General features: G+C 49.9%; 1 protein-coding gene across 1 annotated transcript in view; it reads left to right on the forward strand.

Annotated features, from left to right (window-relative positions):
* Positions 1–23,866, forward strand: part of helq (helicase, POLQ like) — a 25,060-nt gene extending 1,194 nt beyond the window's left edge. Inside the window, exons 2-18 of the mRNA XM_030085553.1 lie at positions 683–1,211; positions 1,354–1,532; positions 15,227–15,427; positions 16,669–16,741; positions 16,844–16,941; positions 17,246–17,344; positions 17,449–17,594; positions 17,674–17,913; positions 17,998–18,139; positions 18,369–18,473; positions 20,580–20,778; positions 21,611–21,768; positions 21,855–21,953; positions 22,059–22,232; positions 22,325–22,438; positions 22,654–22,788; positions 23,513–23,866. Coding sequence (XP_029941413.1) covers positions 683–1,211; positions 1,354–1,532; positions 15,227–15,427; positions 16,669–16,741; positions 16,844–16,941; positions 17,246–17,344; positions 17,449–17,594; positions 17,674–17,913; positions 17,998–18,139; positions 18,369–18,473; positions 20,580–20,778; positions 21,611–21,768; positions 21,855–21,953; positions 22,059–22,232; positions 22,325–22,438; positions 22,654–22,788; positions 23,513–23,608 — 2,787 coding nt within the window. The 3' untranslated portion in view covers positions 23,609–23,866. The remainder of the gene's footprint in view (positions 1–682; positions 1,212–1,353; positions 1,533–15,226; positions 15,428–16,668; positions 16,742–16,843; positions 16,942–17,245; positions 17,345–17,448; positions 17,595–17,673; positions 17,914–17,997; positions 18,140–18,368; positions 18,474–20,579; positions 20,779–21,610; positions 21,769–21,854; positions 21,954–22,058; positions 22,233–22,324; positions 22,439–22,653; positions 22,789–23,512) is intronic.
* The last annotated feature ends 350 nt before the right edge of the window (positions 23,867–24,216 follow it).

The following is a 24,216-nucleotide window of genomic DNA, read 5'->3' on the forward strand; positions in this document are numbered from 1 at the left end:
GAGACTTGAGGAAATCTACAGGTTATTTTTAGTTTACATATTTAGTTTTCATAACACATGATGCTAAAGAACAGTTTCAGTTTTTCATTCATTCATTCTAAAGCTCTCCTCTGGTTTTGTCTGAACGGTCAGTCAGTTTCATTTAGCTCAGATGGTAGAGCGGGTTGTCTCATAACCGGAAGGTTGGCGGTTCGATCCCCGCTCCCGCAGGCTGTCGTCTGGTTGGTGGTGGGAGGGGCCGATGGCGTCAGTCTCCCCCAGGACAGCTGTGGCTCCAGCAGCAGCTTACCACCACCCAGTGTGGAGAGAATGAAGAATGCAGTGTAAAGCGTCTTTGAGTGTCCAGAAAAGCGCTGTATAAAACCAATGCTTTATTATTATTATTATTATTATTATTATTGTTTCCCCATGTTGCCCTGTTCTGTCGGGTTCACGCCCGTCTGGAGGTGTTCGGGTCAGTCCGGGCCATTAGCTTAGCCGCCGGCTGTTAGCTTAGCTTGAGCTTTTGGGCGAGCTGCTCCTGGGTCGAGTGCTGACCTCCCACGGTTCTGTTCCAGCTCTGCCATTGGCTCGGCCTGGAGCAGCTCTCCTCTGATTGGCTGATTGTATCGCTAATGATAACGAGCGTCAGACTGCGATACGTATCGTTACCGTTTTATCTTGGTTCTCCGATGTTCCTCAGTTTTGCAGCGACGGTGAGGATTTATTCGGAGACTATGACAGCATCCTGGAGGACAGCGCCGTCCTCGCCGAGCTGGACGGCGCCGAGCGGAGCCACAGAGACGCCGTGTGGCGGGAAGATGGCGGCGGCGAGCGGCAGGAAGATGGTGGCAAGTGGCAGGAAGACGACAGCCTCCTGGACGAGCCGGACCCGGCGGAGCGGCTCCCGCCCAGCCAGCTGCAGTTCCAGCAGGAGGAGGAGCGGCGGAGGGAGTCCTCCTCGCCGTCCCGGGCGGCCGGCGGTGGCGGCGGCCGGCGGAGCGTGGCGGAGCAGCTGAAGAGGGCCATGCTGGGAAACGGGGCGGCGCCGCGCAGCGTCTCCCGGGCAGCGGCGCTCCGGGAGGCGGCGGTGTCGGAGGAGATGGGCGTGGCCGCCCGCGCCGTGGAGGCGGCGGCGGCGGACGAGACCGCCGACCTCGGGCCGTTCTTCGGTCTGCCGAGCCGAGTCCAGGACCTGCTGCGGCGCCTGAGGGGGATCGACACGCTGTACGGTGAGAACCGGGAACCGAGAACCCAGGCCAGAGACGGCGCCACACACCCCTCACTGTGTGTGTGTGTGTGTGTGTGTGTGTGTGTGTGTGTGTGTGTGTGTGTGTGTGTGTGTGTGTGTGTGTGTGTGTGTGTGTGTCTCAGACTGGCAGCACGCCTGTCTGAACCTGGACTGCGTCCGGCAGAGGAGGAACCTGATCTTCTCGCTTCCCACCAGCGGAGGAAAGACGCTGGTGGCCGAAATCCTGCTGCTGCGAGAAATCCTGAGGAGGAGGAGGGACGGACTCTTCATCCTGCCCTACGTGTCCCTGGTGCAGGAGAAGGTACACACTCTGGAACACACACGGTATAACACACACTCTGGAACACACACCCTGGAACACACAGTATAACACACACCCTGGAACACACAGTATAACACACACCCTGGAACACACACCCTGGAACACACAGTATAACACACACCCTGGAACACACAGTATAACACACACCCTGGAACACACACCCTGGAACACACACTAGGCACATTTACCTGGACCAGTATGATCCGCTCATCGGCGGAGCGGGTTGTGAATGTGTCTGTAAACGCCGAGTGGATCCGCTTCACTCGGAGCCGACTGTACCAGGCGATCTACACCGATCCACAATCCGCTCCGTGTCCCTTATGAACGCCGCCTGACAGCGGAGCGGATTAAACGGAGGATTATTTGTTCGGCATGCGTTCCCTCGTACGTAGTGACGTGATGACGTGCGCAGTAAACAGGAAGCAGGACCGTCAGAAACCAGCAGAGAAACACGACGGTGGTTAGAAAACACTTTTTTTAAATAAAAACCCCGAGAGAACAAACACTGGAGAGGAGAGAAGGAAGAAAATCGCGCAACAGTGAGTTGTTCAAAGAGCTCTATAGCAGAATATGAGCAATCGCCTGCTGGTGTTATGGATTAACTGGTTCTCGTGTTAATGAGTGACGGCGGAGGTCTGTGTGAACACCTGCTGATTACAGCAGCTGTTAAAGTAAAACTCAAAAAAGACTTTAAACGTCCACACTCACTGTAACTGCAGATAACCGACGTTCGCCAGAACGACTACGAGTCTCAGTCATCTGTTGGTCACCAGTTAACACGGGCACCAGTTAACTCGAAACATGGGCATGCGGAGCAGAGCTCACGCCGAGACGTGGCGCTGGGCGGCGCTCCGGCCGGGGAGCAGCGCTCCTTCAGCAGGTCTCATGGAGATGTCGGGACTTTATCTGAGCAGAGATCAGCAGATGAAACTCTGTGCTGGGTCTGAGGACGGCTGCAGAGACGAGACCTGGACGGTCCTCAGAGACCCTGTCCTCATGTCCCAGGACGCTGGATGATCCGCTTCACCGGGGTCCTGGAGGACCAGGATTCATCCTGGATCGCTTTGTCTGCCGTACATGAACACACTCCTTTAATAGGATTGTTACAGTCGTATTGAAAAAACACCATGTAGACTGGGCCACTGGAACACACACCCTGTAACACACACCCTGTAACACACACCCTATAACACACACCCTATAACACACACCCTATAACACACACCCTGTAACACACACCCTATAACACACACCCTGTAACACACACCCTATAACACACACCCTATAACACACACCCTGTAACACACACCCTATAACACACACCCTGTAACACACACCCTGTAACACACACCCTGTAACACACACCCTATAACACACACCCTGTAACACACACCCTGTAACACACACCCTGTAACACACACCCTATAACACACACCTATAACACACACCCTATAACACACACCTATAACACACACCCTACAACACACACCCTGTAACACACACCCTATAACACACACCTATAACACACACCCTATAACACACACCTATAACACACACCCTATAACACACACCTATAACACACACCTATAACACACACCCTGTAACACACACCCTGTAACACACACCCTGTAACACACACCCTATAACACACACCTATAACACACACCCTATAACACACACCCTATAACACACACCCTATAACACACACCCTGTAACACACACCCTATAACACACACCCTATAACACACACCCTATAACACACACCCTACAACACACACCCTGTAACACACACCCTATAACACACACCTATAACACACACCCTATAACACACACCTATAACACACACCCTATAACACACACCCTACAACACACACCCTGTAACACACACCCTATAACACACACCTATAACACACACCCTATAACACACACCTATAACACACACCTATAACACACACCCTACAACACACACCCTGTAACACACACCCTATAACACACACCTATAACACACACCCTATAACACACACCCTACAACACACACCCTGTAACACACACCCTATAACACACACCTATAACACACACCCTATAACACACACCCTATAACACACACCCTATAACACACACCCTACAACACACACCCTGTAACACACACCCTATAACACACACCTATAACACACACCTATAACACACACCCTATAACACACACCCTATAACACACACCCTGTAACACACACCCTGTAACACACACCCTATAACACACACCCTATAACACACACCTATAACACACACCTATAACACACACCCTGTAACACACACCCTGTAACACACACCCTATAACACACACCCTATAACACACACCCTGTAACACACACCCTATAACACACACCCTACAACACACACCCTATAACACACACCCTATAACACACACCCTATAACACACACCCTATAACACACACCCTACAACACACACCCTGTAACACACACCCTATAACACACACCTATAACACACACCCTATAACACACACCCTACAACACACACCCTGTAACACACACCCTACAACACACACCCTATAACACACACCTATAACACACACCTATAACACACACCCTGTAACACACACCCTATAACACACACCTATAACACACACCCTATAACACACACCCTACAACACACACCCTATAACACACACCCTACAACACACACCCTATAACACACACCTATAACACACACCTATAACACACACCCTGTAACACACACCCTATAACACACACCCTACAACACACACCCTATAACACACACCCTATAACACACACCCTATAACACACACCCTATAACACACACCCTACAACACACACCCTGTAACACACACCCTATAACACACACCTATAACACACACCCTATAACACACACCCTACAACACACACCCTGTAACACACACCCTATAACACACACCTATAACACACACCCTATAACACACACCTATAACACACACCCTGTAACACACACCCTGTAACACACACCCTATAACACACACCCTATAACACACACCCTGTAACACACACCCTATAACACACACCCTATAACACACACCTATAACACACACCTATAACACACACCCTGTAACACACACCCTGTAACACACACCCTATAACACACACCCTATAACACACACCCTGTAACACACACCCTATAACACACACCCTATAACACACACCCTATAACACACACCCTATAACACACACCTATAACACACACCTATAACACACACCCTATAACACACACTCTATAACACACACCCTATAACACACACCCTATAACACACACCCTGTAACACACACCCTGTAACACACACCCTATAACACACACCCTGTAACACACACCCTATAACACACACCTATAACACACACCTATAACACACACCCTATAACACACACCCTATAACACACACCCTATAACACACACCCTATAACACACACCCTGTAACACACACCCTATAACACACACCCTATAACACACACTCTATAACACACACCCTATAACACACACCCTATAACACACACCCTGTAACACACACCCTGTAACACACACCCTATAACACACACCCTGTAACACACACCCTATAACACACACCTATAACACACACCTATAACACACACTCTATAACACACACCCTATAACACACACCCTGTAACACACACCCTGTAACACACACCCTATAACACACACCTATAACACACACCTATAACACACACCCTATAACACACACCCTATAACACACACCCTGTAACACACACCCTATAACACACACCCTGTAACACACACCCTATAACACACACCTATAACACACACCTATAACACACACCCTATAACACACACCCTGTAACACACACCCTATAACACACACCTATAACACACACCTATAACACACACCCTATAACACACACCCTATAACACACACTCTATAACACACACCCTATAACACACACCCTGTAACACACACCCTGTAACACACACCCTATAACACACACCTATAACACACACCTATAACACACACCCTATAACACACACCCTATAACACACACCCTGTAACACACACCCTGTAACACACACCCTATAACACACACCCTGTAACACACACCCTGTAACACACACCCTATAACACACACCTATAACACACACCTATAACACACACCCTATAACACACACCCTATAACACACACCCTGTAACACACACCCTGTAACACACACCCTATAACACACACCCTGTAACACACACCCTGTAACACACACCCTATAACACACACCCTATAACACACACTCTATAACACACACCCTATAACACACACCCTATAACACACACCCTGTAACACACACCCTGTAACACACACCCTATAACACACACCCTGTAACACACACCCTATAACACACACCTATAACACACACCTATAACACACACTCTATAACACACACCCTATAACACACACCCTGTAACACACACCCTGTAACACACACCCTGTAACACACACCCTATAACACACACCTATAACACACACCTATAACACACACCCTATAACACACACCCTATAACACACACCCTGTAACACACACCCTGTAACACACACCCTATAACACACACCCTGTAACACACACCCTATAACACACACCTATAACACACACCTATAACACACACCCTATAACACACACCCTATAACACACACCCTATAACACACACCCTGTAACACACACCCTGTAACACACACCCTATAACACACACCCTGTAACACACACCCTATAACACACACCTATAACACACACCTATAACACACACCCTATAACACACACCCTATAACACACACTCTATAACACACACCCTATAACACACACCCTGTAACACACACCCTGTAACACACACCCTATAACACACACCTATAACACACACCTATAACACACACCCTATAACACACACCCTATAACACACACCCTGTAACACACACCCTGTAACACACACCCTATAACACACACCCTGTAACACACACCCTGTAACACACACCCTATAACACACACCTATAACACACACCTATAACACACACCCTATAACACACACCCTATAACACACACTCTATAAACACACCCTATAACACACACCCTATAACACACAACCCTGTAACACACACCCTATAACACACACCCTATAACACACACTCTATAACACACACCCTATAACACACACCCTATAACACACACCTATAACACACACCTATAACACACACTCTATAACACACACCCTATAACACACACCCTGTAACACACACCCTGTAACACACACCCTGTAACACACACCCTATAACACACACCCTATAACACACACTCTATAACACACACCCTATAACACACACCCTATAACACACACTCTATAACACACACCCTATAACACACACCCTGTAACACACACCCTATAACACACCCTATAACACACACCCTATAACACACACCCTATAACACACACCCTATAACACACACCTATAACACACACCCTGTAACACACACCCTATAACACACACCCTATAACACACACTCTATAACACACACCCTATAACACACACCCTATAACACACACCTATAACACACACCTATAACACACACTCTATAACACACACCCTATAACACACACCCTGTAACACACACCCTATAACACACACCCTATAACACACACTCTATAACACACACCCTATAACACACACCCTATAACACACACCCTGTAACACACACCCTATAACACACACCCTATAACACACACTCTATAACACACACCCTATAACACACACCTATAACACACACCTATAACACACACCCTACAACACACACCCTGTAACACACACCCTATAACACACACCTATAACACACACCCTATAACACACACCTATAACACACACCCTATAACACACACCTATAACACACACCCTATAACACACACCTATAACACACACCCTATAACACACACCCTATAACACACACCCTGTAACACACACCCTATAACACACACCCTATAACACACACCCTGTAACACACACCCTGTAACACACACCCTGTAACACACACCCTGTAACACACACCCTACAACACACACCCTGTAACACACACCCTATAACACACACCCTATAACACACACCTATAACACACCCCTATAACACACACCCTATAACACACACCCTATAACACACACCCTATAACACACACCCTATAACACACACCTATAACACACACCCTATAACACACACCCTACAACACACACCCTGTAACACACACCCTATAACACACACCTATAACACACACCCTATAACACACACCCTACAACACACACCCTGTAACACACACCCTATAACACACACCTATAACACACACCCTATAACACACACCCTATAACACACACCCTATAACACACACCCTGTAACACACACCCTATAACACACACCTATAACACACACCTATAACACACACCCTATAACACACACCCCTGTAACACACACCCTGTAACACACACCCTGTAACACACACCCTATAACACACACCCTATAACACACACCTATAACACACACCTATAACACACACCCTGTAACACACACCCTGTAACACACACCCTATAACACACACCCTATAACACACACCCTGTAACACACACCCTATAACACACACCCTATAACACACACCTATAACACACACCTATAACACACACCCTGTAACACACACCCTATAACACACCCTATAACACACACCTATAACACACACCTATAACACACACCCTGTAACACACACCCTATAACACACCCTATAACACACACCTATAACACACACCCTGTAACACACACCCTATAACACACCCTATAACACACACCTATAACACACACCTATAACACACACCCTATAACACACACCCTATAACACACACCCTGTAACACACACCCTGTAACACACCCTATAACACACACCTATAACACACACCTATAACACACACCTATAACACACACCCTGTAACACACACCCTATAACACACCCTATAACACACACCTATAACACACACCTATAACACACACCTATAACACACACCCTGTAACACACACCCTATAACACACCCTATAACACACACCTATAACACACACCCTGTAACACACACCCTATAACACACCCTATAACACACACCTATAACACACACCTATAACACACACCCTATAACACACACCCTATAACACACACCCTGTAACACACACCCTGTAACACACACCCTGTAACACACACCCTATAACACACACCCTATAACACACACCTATAACACACACCTATAACACACACCCTGTAACACACACCCTGTAACACACACCCTATAACACACACCCTATAACACACACCCTGTAACACACACCCTATAACACACACCCTATAACACACACCTATAACACACACCTATAACACACACCCTATAACACACACCTATAACACACACCTATAACACACACCCTGTAACACACACCCTGTAACACACACCCTATAACACACACCCTATAACACACACCCTGTAACACACACCCTATAACACACACCCTATAACACACACCCTATAACACACACCCTATAACACACACCTATAACACACACCTATAACACACACCCTATAACACACACTCTATAACACACACCCTATAACACACACCCTATAACACACACCCTGTAACACACACCCTGTAACACACACCCTATAACACACACCCTGTAACACACACCCTATAACACACACCTATAACACACACCTATAACACACACCCTATAACACACACCCTATAACACACACTCTATAACACACACCCTATAACACACACCCTGTAACACACACCCTGTAACACACACCCTATAACACACACCTATAACACACACCTATAACACACACCCTATAACACACACCCTATAACACACACCCTGTAACACACACCCTGTAACACACACCCTATAACACACACCCTATAACACACACCCTATAACACACACCTATAACACACACCTATAACACACACCCTATAACACACACCCTATAACACACACCCTATAACACACACCCTGTAACACACACCCTGTAACACACACCCTATAACACACACCTATAACACACACCTATAACACACACCCTATAACACACACCCTATAACACACACTCTATAACACACACCCTATAACACACACCCTATAACACACACCCTGTAACACACACCCTATAACACACACCCTTTAACACACACTCTATAACACACACCTATAACACACCCTATAACACCACCCTGTAACACACACCCTATAACACACACCCTATAACACACCCCCTATAACACACCCCTATAACACACACCCTATAACACACACCCTATAACACACACCCTGTAACACACACCCTATACACACCCATAACACACACCCTGTAACCACACCCTATAACACACCCATAACACCCACCTATAACACACCCTATAACACACACCCTGTAACACACACCCTGTACACACCCTATAACACACACCCTGTAACAACACCCTATAACACAACACCCTGTAACACACACCCTGTAACACACACCCTGTAACACACACCCTGTAACACACACCCTAACACACCCCTGTAACACACACCCTGTAACACACACCCTATAACACACACCCGACAACACACACCTGTAACACACCCTATAACACACACCTATAACACAACCCTATAACACACACCTATAACACACACCCTACAACACACACCCTGTAACACACACCCTATAACACACACCTATAACACACACCCTATAACACACACCTATAACACACACCCTATAACACACACCTATAACACACACCTATAACACACACCCTGTAACACACACCCTGTAACACACACCCTGTAACACACACCCTATAACACACACCTATAACACACACCCCTATAACACACACCCTATAACACACACCTATAACACACACCCTATAACACACACCCTACAACACACACCCTGTAACACACACCCTATAACACACACCTATAACACACACCCTATAACACACACCTATAACACACACCCTACAACACACACCCTGTAACACACACCCTATAACACACACCTATAACACACACCCTATAACACACACCTATACCACACCCTATAACACACACCTATAACACACACCCTATAACACACACCCTATAACACACACCCTGTAACACACACCCTGTAACACACACCCTATAACACACACCCTATAACACACACCCTGTAACACACACCCTGTAACACACACCCTATAACACACACCCTACAACACACACCCTGTAACACCCCACTATAACACACACCCTATAACACACACCTAACACACACCCTATAACACACACCCTATAACACACACCCTATAACACACACCCTATAACCACACCCTATAACACACACCCTATAACACACACCTATAACACACACCCTATAACACACAACCCTACAACACACACCCTGTAACACACACCCTAGACACACACACCTATAACACACACCCTATAACACACACACCCTACAACACACACCCTGTAACACACACCCCTATAACACACACCTATAACACACACCCTATACACACACCCTATAACACACACCCTATAACACACACCCTACAACACACACCCTGTAACACACACCCTATAACACACACAAAACACACACTATAACACACACCCTATAACACACACCCTATAACACACACCCATAACCACACCCTGTAACACACACCCTATAACACACACCCCTATAACACACACCCGTATAACACACACCTATAACACACACCCTGTAACACACACCCTGTACACACACCCTATAACACACACCCTATAACACACACCCTGTAACACACACCCTATAACACACACCCTATAACACACACCTATAACACACACCTATAACACACACCCTGTACACACACCCTGTAACACACACCCTATAACACACACCCTATAACACACACCCTGTAACACACACCCTATAACACACACCCTATAACACACACCCTATAACACACACCCTATAACACACACCTATAACACACACCTATAACACACACCCTATAACACACACTCTATAACACACACCCTATAACACACACCCTATAACACACACCCTGTAACACACACCCTGTAACACACACCCTATAACACACACCCTGTAACACACACCCTATAACACACACCTATAACACACACCATAACACACACCCTATAACACACACCCTATAACACACACCCTATAACACACACCCTATAACACACACCCTGTAACACACACCCTATAACACACACCCTATAACACACACTCTATAACACACACCCTATAACACACACCCTATAACACACACCCTGTAACACACACCCTGTAACACACACCCTATAACACACACCCTGTAACACACACCCTATAACCACACCTATAACACACACCTATAACACACACTCTATAACACACACCCTATAACACACACCCTGTAACACACACCCTATAACACACACCCTGTAACACACACCCTATAACACACACCTATAACACACACCTATAACACACACTCTATAACACACACCCTATAACACACACCCTATAACACACACCCTATAACACACACCTATAACACACACCTATAACACACACCCTATAACACACACCCTATAACACACACCCTATAACACACACCTATAACACACACCCTATAACACACACCCTGTAACACACACCCTATAACACACCCTATAACACACACCTATAACACACACCCTGTAACACACACCCTGTAACACACACCCTATAACACACACCCTATAACACACACCCTGTAACACACACCCTATAACACACACCCTATAACACACACCCTGTAACACACACCCTATAACACACACCTATAACACACACCTATAACACACACCCTATAACACACACCCTATAACACACACTCTATAACACACACCCTATAACACACACCCTGTAACACACACCCTGTAACACACACCCTATAACACACACCTATAACACACACCTATAACACACACCCTATAACACACACCCTATAACACACACCCTGTAACACACACCCTGTAACACACACCCTATAACACACACCCTGTAACACACACCCTGTAACACACACCCTATAACACACACCTATAACACACACCTATAACACACACCCTATAACACACACCCTATAACACACACCCTGTAACACACACCCTGTAACACACACCTATAACACACACCTATAACACACACCCTATAACCACACTCTATAACACACACCCTATAACACACACCTATAACACACACCCTGTAACACACACCCTGTAACACACACCCTATAACACACACCCTGTAACACACACCCTATAACACACACCTATAACACACACCTATAACACACACTCTATAACACACACCCTATAACACACACCCTGTAACACACACCCTGTAACACACACCCTGTAACACACACCCTATAACACACACCTATAACACACACCTATAACACACACCCTATAACACACACCCTATAACACACACCCTGTAACACACACCCTGTAACACACACCCTATAACACACACCCTGTAACACACACCCTATAACACACACCTATAACACACACCTATAACACACACCCTATAACACACACCCTATAACACACACCCTATAACACACACCCTGTAACACACACCCTGTAACACACACCCTATAACACACACCCTGTAACACACACCCTATAACACACACCTATAACACACACCTATAACACACACCCTATAACACACACCCTATAACACACACTCTATAACACACACCCTATAACACACACCCTGTAACACACACCCTGTAACACACACCCTATAACACACACCTATAACACACACCTGTAACACACACCCTATAACACACACCCTATAACACACACCCTGTAACACACACCCTGTAACACACACCCTATAACACACACCCTGTAACACACACCCTGTAACACACACCCTATAACACACACCTATAACACACACCCTATAACACACACTCTATAACACACACCCTATAACACACACCCTATAACACACACCCTGTAACACACACCCTATAACACACACCCTATAACACACACCCTGTAACACACACCCTGTAACACACACTCTATAACACACACCCTATAACACACACCTATAACACACACCCTATAACACACACTCTATAACACACACCCTATAACACACACCCTATAACACACACCCTGTAACACACACCCTATAACACACACCTATAACACACACCTATAACACACACTCTATAACACACACCCTATAACACACACCTATAACACACACCTATAACACACACCCTATAACACACACTCTATAACACACACCCTATAACACACACCCTATAACACACACCTATAACACACACCTATAACACACACTCTATAACACACACCCTATAACACACACCCTGTAACACACACCCTGTAACACACACCCTATAACACACACCCTATAACACACACTCTATAACACACACCCTATAACACACACCCTATAACACACACTCTATAACACACACCCTGTAACACACACCCTATAACACACCGTATAACACACACCCTATAACACACACCCTATAACACACACCTATAACACACACCTATAACACACACCCTGTAACACACACCCTATAACACACACCCTATAACACACACTCTATAACACACACCCTATAACACACACCCTATAACACACACCTATAACACACACCTATAACACACACTCTATAACACACACCCTATAACACACACCCTGTAACACACACCCTATAACACACACCCTATAACACACACTCTATAACACACACCCTATAACACACACCCTATAACACACACCCTGTAACACACACCCTATAACACACACCCTATAACACACACTCTATAACACACACCCTATAACACACACCCTATAACACACACCTATAACACACACCTATAACACACACTCTATAACACACACTCTATAACACACACCCTGTAACACACACCCTATAACACACACCCTATAACACACACTCTATAACACACACCCTATAACACACACTCTATAACACACACCCTGTAACACACACCCTATAACACACCCTATAACACACACCCTATAACACACACCCTATAACACACACCCTGTAACACACACCCTATAACACACACCTATAACACACACCTATAACACACACTCTATAACACACACCCTATAACACACACCCTGTAACACACACCCTGTAACACACACCCTATAACACACACCCTATAACACACACTCTATAACACACACCCTATAACACACACTCTATAACACACACCCTATAACACACACTCTATAACACACACCCTATAACACACACCCTGTAACACACACCCTATAACACACACCCTATAACACACACCCTATAACACACACCCTATAATACACACCCTATAACACACACAGTATAACATACACTCTGGATCACTCAGACTGTGTGTGTGTGTGTGTGTGTGTGTGTGTGTGTGTGTGTGTGTGTGTGTGTGTGTGTGTGTGTGTGTGTGTGTGTTGCAGGTGCGCGGCCTGGCCGCTCTGGGCCTGGAGCTGGACTTCCTGGTGGAGGAGTACGCGGGCAGCAGGGGGCGGTTCCCGCCGCTGAGGAGGCGGGGCCGGCGCTCTCTGTACGTGGCGACCATCGAGAAGGCTCACAGCCTGGTGGAGGCGCTGCTGGAGGCCGGCCGGCTGCAGGAGCTGGGGCTGCTGGTGGTGGACGAGGTGCCAGTGTGTGTGTGTGTGTGTGTGTGTGTGTGTGTGTGTGTGTGTGTGTGTGTGTGTGTGTGTGTGTGTGTGTGTGAGGCAGAGTCCTGCACGGGTTCAATTTTCAAGACCCGACCCAGCCCGACCAGGGGACGTGCAAACCCGCAACCAAACCGCAGACCCGCTCATCAGCCCGATTGGTACCGAGACCCGATCCGACCCGTTGAAACCCGACCCGGAACCCGACCCGGAACCCGGATGTGAAGGAATCATTTTGGGTCGTTTTGTCACTGAACAGCAGATCTCCTCAGTCCAGGTCCAGTGAGGAAACAACACCTGGAGGAAGCAGCTCCTCCAGCAACAGCCTGACTTCAGTCCTGAATCATCCCCCCTGCTGTTCTTCTGCCACACAACTGGAAAAACACTCGTTTGTTACGTTTAATGCTTTTAAACTTTTAATCTCTTAAAGGGAACTTTAGTGTGTAACAGACTAACTTTCCGTCGTTCAGCAGCTACGAGCCGAGACATGTTCAGAATCCATGGAGGAGAAAAGTAATCCATCAGGGAAACACGGTGATGTCTGAACACTTCAGGAACTTTACAAAGTGATAGTTCTACGTTTGATCATTTATTTCTCAAATATCTAAATAGCTAGTAACTGTTTGGAAGTGGCGCCTGTCAGACGGCAGCAGACCGTTTGATGCTCTCGTCCAATCACAAACTGTTATTAGATGGTGAAACGCGATGAAACAGCTGAGCCAATGACTGTGACAGGAAGCGACCCTCAGAGAGTAAATAATGACCACGACAGTTTTCTGTATTTTGCTCAGCTGACTGAAGCCTGGAGATGGATGCAGCAGAGCGGCGGCGCTGCAGACGGTCGCAGCGGACGGTTCACGCCACAGCCTCACAAACAGCTTCCAACTTACGCTTTTATTTTATTTTATTTATTATTATTTTATATTGATTCTCATGAGTCAATCTACAACCTGCGACGTGACCCGCAAGATATTGTTCCCACCCAGATCCGAACCCGAGAAAAAAAAAAAACCACCCACAAATCAGCTGTTTTTGCGGGTACTGGACCCGGTGCAGGACTCTGGTGTGAGGGACGGTGTGTGTGTGATCCAGGCTCTAGCTGTGTGTGTGTGTGTGTGTGTGTGTGTGTGTGTGTGTGTGTGTGTGTGTGTGTGTGTGTGTGTGTGTGTGTGTGTGTGTGTGTGTGTGTGTGTGTGTGTGTGTGTGTGTGTGTGTTGCAGCTCCACATGCTGGGGGACGGCAGCAGAGGAGCCCTCATTGAGACCACTCTGGCCAAAGTCCAGTATGTGAGCAGTGAGTGTCCCTGAACGCACCACGGCCCGTCCTCACCGTCTTCACCGGGAAGAGGACATTCTGTCTTCATGGTTTGACTTCTGACTGCCCCCCCCCCCCCAGAGTCCACTCAGATCATCGGGATGAGCGCCACCTTGGGGAACATCGGAGACCTGCAGGTTTTCCTGAGAGCAGAACACTTCTCCAGCGACTTCCGTCCGGTGAGTCCCGTCCTGCCCCGCCGCCCCGTCCTGCCCCGCCCTGCCCCATCCTGCCCCATCCTGCCCCGTCCTGCCCCGTCCTGCCCCGTCCTGCCCCGTCCTGCCCCGCCGCCCCGTCCTGCCCCATCCTGCCCCGCCCTGCCCCATCCTGCCCCGTCCTGCCCCGCCCTGCCCCATCCTGCCCCGTCCTGCCCCGTCCTGCCCCGTCCTGCCCCACCCTGCCCCGCCCCTCCCCGCCTTGCCCCGCTCCGCCCCGCAGGACGGTCCCCGGTCCGACTCCCGCCGCCTGTCCCTCCGTCCTCAGGTGGAGCTGAAGGAGTTCGTCAAGCTGGGAGACTCCGTCTACCAGGTGGACCCGACGGAGGAGAGCGGCCTCAGCTTCTCACGCCAGCTCAGCTTCAAGGTGAGCACACACACACACACACACACACACACACACACACACACACACACACACACACACACACACACAGACACACACCCCCTGACTGACGCTCCGTCCCGCAGTACTCCAGCTCCATGCAGAAGGCTGACCCGGACCACGTGGTGGCTCTGGTGACGGAGGTGGTCCCGTCCCACTCCTGCCTGGTCTTCTGTCCCACCAAGAAGAACTGCGAGAACGTGGCCCAGATGATCTGCAGCTACCTGAAGGAGTGAGTCCCCGCCCCCTCCCCTCACCCCCCCCCCCCCCCCCCCCCCCCCTCACCCCCTCACCCCCTCCTCCGCCCTCAGGGAGTTCCTGCAGCACCGGCGCGAGGAGAAGGCGGAGCTGCTGCGGCAGCTGAGGGCGGGGGGGCAGGGCTGGGTGTGCCCGGTGCTGCGGAGGACCGTCCCCTTCGGCCTGGCGTACCACCACAGCGGCCTGACCTCGGAGGAGCGGCGGCTGGTGGAGGAGGCGTACTCCGCCGGCGTGCTCTGCCTGCTGGCCTGCACCTCCACCCTGGCTGCAGGCGTCAACCTGCCGGCGCGCAGGTCGGACCGCCGGGGGGGGGGGGGCACGGTCCACTGCGGACGGCTGAGGCTGACTGTCCCCCCGTCCCCCCCGTCCCCCCGCAGGGTGATCCTCCGCTCCCCCTACGTGGCCTCAGAGTTCCTGAAGAGGACTCAGTACAAGCAGATGGTGGGACGAGCCGGGCGGGCCGGAATCGACTCGGTGGGAGAGAGCATCCTGATCCTGCAGGACCGGGACCGGGACAAGGTGAGGACCGGACCGGGACAAGGTGAGGACAGGACCGGGACAAGGTGGGGACAGGACCGGGACAAGGTGAGGACAGGACCGGGACAAGGTGAGGACAGGGCAGGGACAAGGTGGGGACAGGACCGGACCGGGTCTGAAGGCTCAGGCCGCGTGTCTCTGGGTGGACGGAGCCTGACCCTGGAAGCTGCTGGGTTCTCCGGTGTCTCCTGACTCTCTGCTGCCCCCTCAGGTGAAGACTCTGCTCTGCGCCCCGGTGGAGAACTGCTACAGTCAGCTGATGCACGGCGACGGAAAAGGCCTCCTCAGCCTCATCCTGTCCCTCATCGGGTTAAAGGTCAGTCTGCTCAGAGTCCAGAGAGGGATGGTCAGTCTGCATCACTCCTCCTCTACCTCACTCCTCTACCTCACTCCTCCTCTACCTCACTCCTCTACCTCACTCGTCCACGTCACTCCCCGCTCTGCTGCTCATGTCGGGTGTAGGAAGCAGCAGGATGATTTCTTTGTTCAGACACAAAACACACAGATCTCTAGAGAAGCTGGACTCGCAGCCCTGCATCGTCTCCGTCGCCACAGAGCAGTGATGCTGGTAGAACCACAGCGCCACCTTCCTGCTGGAGGCTGCAGTAGAACGATTTTGATCAGGATGACAGCAGAACCAGCAGCTGATCAGCAGCAGCATTAAGTAATACACACACACACACACACACGCAGAGCAGCACGGCGTTCACGGCAAAACGCAGAAAAACGGATTTAATCATGTCTGCAGAATAAAAGCTATAATACTATCGTGTTTTGTGAGGAAGTGAAATGTGTTTGTGCATCGCTTTTCACAGAGCAGCCGTCACTACGAGCTTCACAGAGGCAGAGAACCGTATAAAGATCATTTAAAACATTTCATTTCAGACGCAGACGTCAGGGGGACATTCACTAATTATTTTAATTCTCCTCTTTCACCCTCTCAGCTGCATCTGACGCACATCCTGGCTCATTCACACTTCCTGATTCATTCAGCAGAAGAACTTTGACAACATCACTAGTTAACAATTTGCCAGATAACTAGTCTCGCACCGTTTGGAGCAGCACCACAAAAAGCACATCAAAACGTGTGTAAATTCCGGGAAGTGTTCTGCGACTTTTCTGGCAAAATATAACCGAGAAAATGGCCAAAAACCGGCAATTTTTTCCCGTTCATTCCGGATGAGAGTCGCCAAAAAACTCAGAAATATCTGCCCCAAACAAGTCCACCGTACCTCGCCATGCTTTCATGTAGAAGCATCATTAAAACATCAAAACTTAGCCATGTTTGTTCTCTCTTCAGATGTGAAAACCTCATTTCAATGTCTTTTACCAAATTTGAACTTTGAGCTTTAAAGTGTGGTGAGTATTTCAGCCTTTTTTGGAGTTTATAATGGGTGTGTGTTGGAGAGGGAGAGCGCTGGAGGCTCTCGATCCAAACCAGAAAAAAAATCTTCACTGGTCCCTACGACCCCAATTCTCACTAAATCTTCACACATCATACCTCTAAACGGAGGTCTTTTCCTTGTGATTGTCACAAAGCTCTCATTTCGTCTCTCTCTCAAACGGTTCTCTCTCCAGATGTGTTTGTTTGAGGAGAGTGCAGAACGTTCTCCATCCGCTCCAATGCTTTCAGAGAGATTTTCTGGCTCAAATCCAAAAGTTCTCACATCTTCACAGTCTGTCCCTGGATGAATGGATGAACCTCCAGACAGGAAAACCTCAGGATGAATCCATGAAAGGCTTTTACTGCCCACAGTAGATAAAAAAAAAAAAAAAAGAAAGTTCAGTTTTGACTCTCAGTTCTTGAGAAACAAGATTTCTTCAACCAAACAAACTGGATGAAAAACTGCTGATTCACTGTCATGGCTGCTGAGAGCAGCTGGTCTCCATGGCAACACACACACCTGCTGAGAGCAGCTGGTCTCCATGGCAACACACACCTGCTGAGAGCAGCTGGTCTCCATGGCAACACACACACCTGCTGAGAGCAGCTGGTCTCCATGGCAACACACACACCTGCTGAGAGCAGCTGGTCTCCATGGCAACACACACCTGCTGAGAGCAGCTGGTCTCCATGGCAACACACACCTGCTGCAGAGTGTCATAGCTGATTTCAGCTCAGAACTCATGGAGGAGTTGTACAACGACACAATGAAACACACACGCACACACACAGCAGTGGGCAGCAGCTGGCAGGCACAAAGACAAAATTTCCTCTGGAATGTTCTGGTTCTATCTGACCTTTGACCGATCCCGAGACTTTCTTCCCTTTAAGGCTCCAGCGCCTGGTGGTTCTGATGGTGTGTGTGTGTGTGTGTGTGTGTGTGTGTGTGTGTGTGTGTGTGTGTGTGTGTGTGTGTGTGTGTGTGTGTGTGTGTGTGTGTGTCTGTGTGTGTCTGTGTGTGTGTGTGTGTGCTGGCAGGTCGGCACGTCGCTGCAGCAGCTGCAGGACTTCCTGAGCGGGACGCTGCTGTTTGTGCAGCGGCAGCAGCTGTGCGCCGACACCGACCTGCAGGAGGCGCTGCAGAGCAGCGTCCGCCTGCTGCAGGAGCAGCGTCTGGTCTGCGCCGCCGACGGCGCCACGCTGCAGGTCACCCAGCTGGGAAGAGCCACCTTCAAAGGTTCGCCTGGGGGGGGGGGCAGCAGGGTCAGCAGAGCAGCAGCAGGTTTAACAGCGGTGCGTTCAGGTGCTGCGTTCAGGTGCTGTCAGGTTTAACAGCGGTGCGTTCAGGTGCTGTCAGGTTTAAAAGCGGTGCGCTCAGGTGCTGTCAGGTTTAACAGCGGTGCGTTCAGGTGCTGTCAGGTTTAACGGAGCGGTGCGTTCAGGTGCTGTCAGGTTTAACAGCGGTGCGTTCAGGTGCTGTCAGGTTTTAACAGCGGTGCGTTCAGGTGCTGTCAGGTTTAACAGAGCGGTGCGTTCAGGTGCTGTCAGGTTTAACAGAGCGGTGCGTTCAGGTGCTGTCAGGTTTAACAGAGCGGTGCGTTCAGGTGCTGTCAGTTTTAACAGAGCGGTGCGTTCAGGTGCTGTCAGGTTTAACGGAGCGGTGCGTTCAGGTGCTGTCAGGTTTAACAGAGCGGTGCGTTCAGGTGCTGTCAGGTTTAACAGCGGTGCGTTCAGGTGCTGTCAGGTTTAACATAGCGGTGCGTTCAGGTGCTGTCAGGTTTAACAGCGGTGTGTTCAGGTGCTGTCAGGTTTAACAGCGGTGCGTTCAGGTGCTGTCAGGTTTAACATAGCGGTGCGTTCAGGTGCTGTCAGGTTTAACAGCGGTGTGTTCAGGTGCTGTCAGGTTTAACAGCGGTGTGTTCAGGTGCTGTCAGGTTTAACAGCGGTGTGTTCAGGTGCTGTCAGGTTTAACAGCGGTGCGTTCAGGTGCTGTCAGGTTTAACAGAGCGGTGCGTTCAGGTGCTGTCAGGTGTACCAGCGGTGCATTCAGGTGCTGTCCTCTGTCCCAGGCTCGGTGGACGTGTCCCACAGTGCCGTCCTGTACGGAGACCTGTCCCGCGGTCTGGACGGCCTGCTGCTCAGCAGCTACCTGCACCTGCTGTACCTGGTGACCCCGTACGAGCTGCTGGCCCAGTGCAGACCGGACTGGATGGTCTACCTGAGACAGGTGAGCCACACGGACCGGGGGGGGTTCAGGGACCGGGGGGGTTCAGGGACCGGGGTCCCCCTCCCTCACGGCCCCCCTGTGTTCAGGTCACGTCTCTCTCGCCTGCGGAGCAGAGGATGTTCGCCGCCGTCGGGATTCCGGAGAGTTTTGTTCCCCGAAAAGCCGCCGGACAGACGGTGAAGAAGGTGAGGGACCGGGACCTGGACCGGGTCCAGACCGGGTCTAGACCCGGGACCTGCTTGTACCGCTTCTGTTGTTGTGTTGACCCATGACCCCCCTCCCCCCTCCAGTCCGTGCCGGTCCAGCCGGTCCTCAGGATGTACCTGGCCCTGGTCCTGCTGGCCCTGCTGAAGGACCCGGACCTGGTGGCGGTCTCGGACCGGTTCCAGCTGAGCCGGGGCTTCGTCCAGACGCTGCTCAGCTCCGCCGCCGCCTTCTGCTCCTGCGTGCTGCGCTTCGCCCAGGTGAGCCGCCGCCGGCTGGAAGCCCCGCCCCCGGCTGGAAGCCCCGCCCCCGCCCTGGTCCTCAGCCCCGCCCCTCTCTGTGCTGCGTTCAGGAGCTGGAGGAGTTCTGGCCGTTCCGGACTCTGCTGAGCGAGCTGACCCGCCGCCTCAGCTACTGCGTGAAGGCGGAGCTGATTCCCCTGATGGAGGTGGCCGGCGTGCTGGAGGTCAGAGGTCACGGCTGGGTGACTGGTGACGGAGGCGTGAGACACGTGACGAAAACCTGTCCTCTGTGTGCGTGTGTGTGTGTGTCTGTGTGTGTGCGTGTGTCTGTGTGTCTGTGTGTGTGTGCGTGTGTGTGCGTGTGCGTGTCTGTGCGTGTGTGTGTGTGTGTGTGTGTGTGTGTGTGTGTGTGTGCGTGCGTGCGTGCGTGTGTGTGCAGTCCAGAGCCAGGCAGCTGTACTCCGCCGGCTACACCTCTCTGACTCACCTGGCCAACGCTGACCCCGCCCACCTCTGCAGGAGCCTCACACACCTGTACAGGAAGCAGGCGGAGCAGATGGTGGCGTCTGCTAAGGTGTGTGTGTGTGTGTGTGTGTGTGTGTGTGTGTGTGTGTGTTACTATTTCATTTGATTGAACGTGATTCCAGCCTTGACCCCAGCAGGTCCCCTGGGGTCCAGCAGAGTCCAGGGCAGCCATGACAGCAGCTTCAAACAGTTTCCTGTGTGAGAACAGAGGTCAGAGGTCACAGAGGACACCAGTCAGACGAGATGAATAAAGTCATAAAGTCAAATCATGTAGAACAGGAACCACATGGTCCAGATTCCAGTTCCTGAAGGTTCCAGGGAGAAGAACTCCTTCAGGAGAGGTTTCAGTGGGGGTCAGAGGTCAGAGGGCAGCGTTCAGTGTGAACTTTAGGAGTTTCTGGCGTCGCTGCTCTGCTGCTTCTTGTTGAAACGATCCTCAGAAGCTCCAGAGTAACGTGCGTGTGTGTGTGTGTGTGTGTGCATTTTTCTATCCTTGTGGGGACCAAATGTCCCCACAAGGATAGTAAAACCTGCTGGATGTGCCTTGTGGGACCTTCTTCCGGTCCTCATGAGGGAAACAGTGTTTTCTTCACCATGTTACTGAAAAAAGTCAAAGGTCAAAACATTTCTTTAGGGTTCGGCTGTGTTGTGGTCTGGGTTAGGGTTAGGGTCAGGGTCAGGGTCAGGGGCTAGGAAAGGCATTATGTCAATGAGTGTCCTCACAAGGATAGAAATACAAACCTGTGTGTGTGTGTGTGTGTGTGTGTGTTCAGATGCTGCTCAGTGAGAAAGCTGCTGCTCTCCAGGAGGAAGTCGACAATCTTCTGTCTCCACCGTCTGACCTGCCGCCGCCGCCGCCGCCGCTTTGACCGGGCCTCCGGCCGGCTCCTGCGACCCGGTGCCGCTCCGACCCGGTGCCGCCGCCGGTGGTGGGCGGAGTCTCTCCCTCCAGACTCGGAGCGGGTCTCTGGTGCCCCGGGTCTCAGGGGGTCCTGGAGGGACGGGGATCGGTACTCATCATGGACCGAGGACTTTGTGTTTCTGTGTATTTAAATAAAAATCGTTTTTTTAATAGATGTTTGGTTTTGTTTACATTTCTGAGATTTTTTTAATAAACTTTTTGTTAAATTGAATAAAATCTTCTGAACTTTGTTTCTTTTTTTTCCACATTTATTCTTTGATTTCCTCCAGATTTTATTGTGAAAAACCAGAACTGCAGGTTTCCTCCAGCTTGAGGCAGAACTTTATGGAGGTGTTGAGGATCAAACCCCAGACCGGGTCTGGGGCTCAGGGAGCAGGGGGGCCCTGGTAGACCCAGATAGACCCCGGTAGACCCTGCACAGATCCGAGGGAGGGACCCGGATCAGACCCGGATTACAGGACCTGCATCACACTTATGGGTCCTCTGTTCCAGTGGGTCACCAGGTCCTCCTGGGTGCCCTGGTCCTGCTGGGTCACCAGGTCCTCCTGGGTACCC

Source organism: Salarias fasciatus (assembly GCF_902148845.1).
Source record: "Salarias fasciatus chromosome 7 unlocalized genomic scaffold, fSalaFa1.1 super_scaffold_4, whole genome shotgun sequence".
Lineage (NCBI taxonomy): Eukaryota > Metazoa > Chordata > Actinopteri > Blenniiformes > Blenniidae > Salarias > Salarias fasciatus.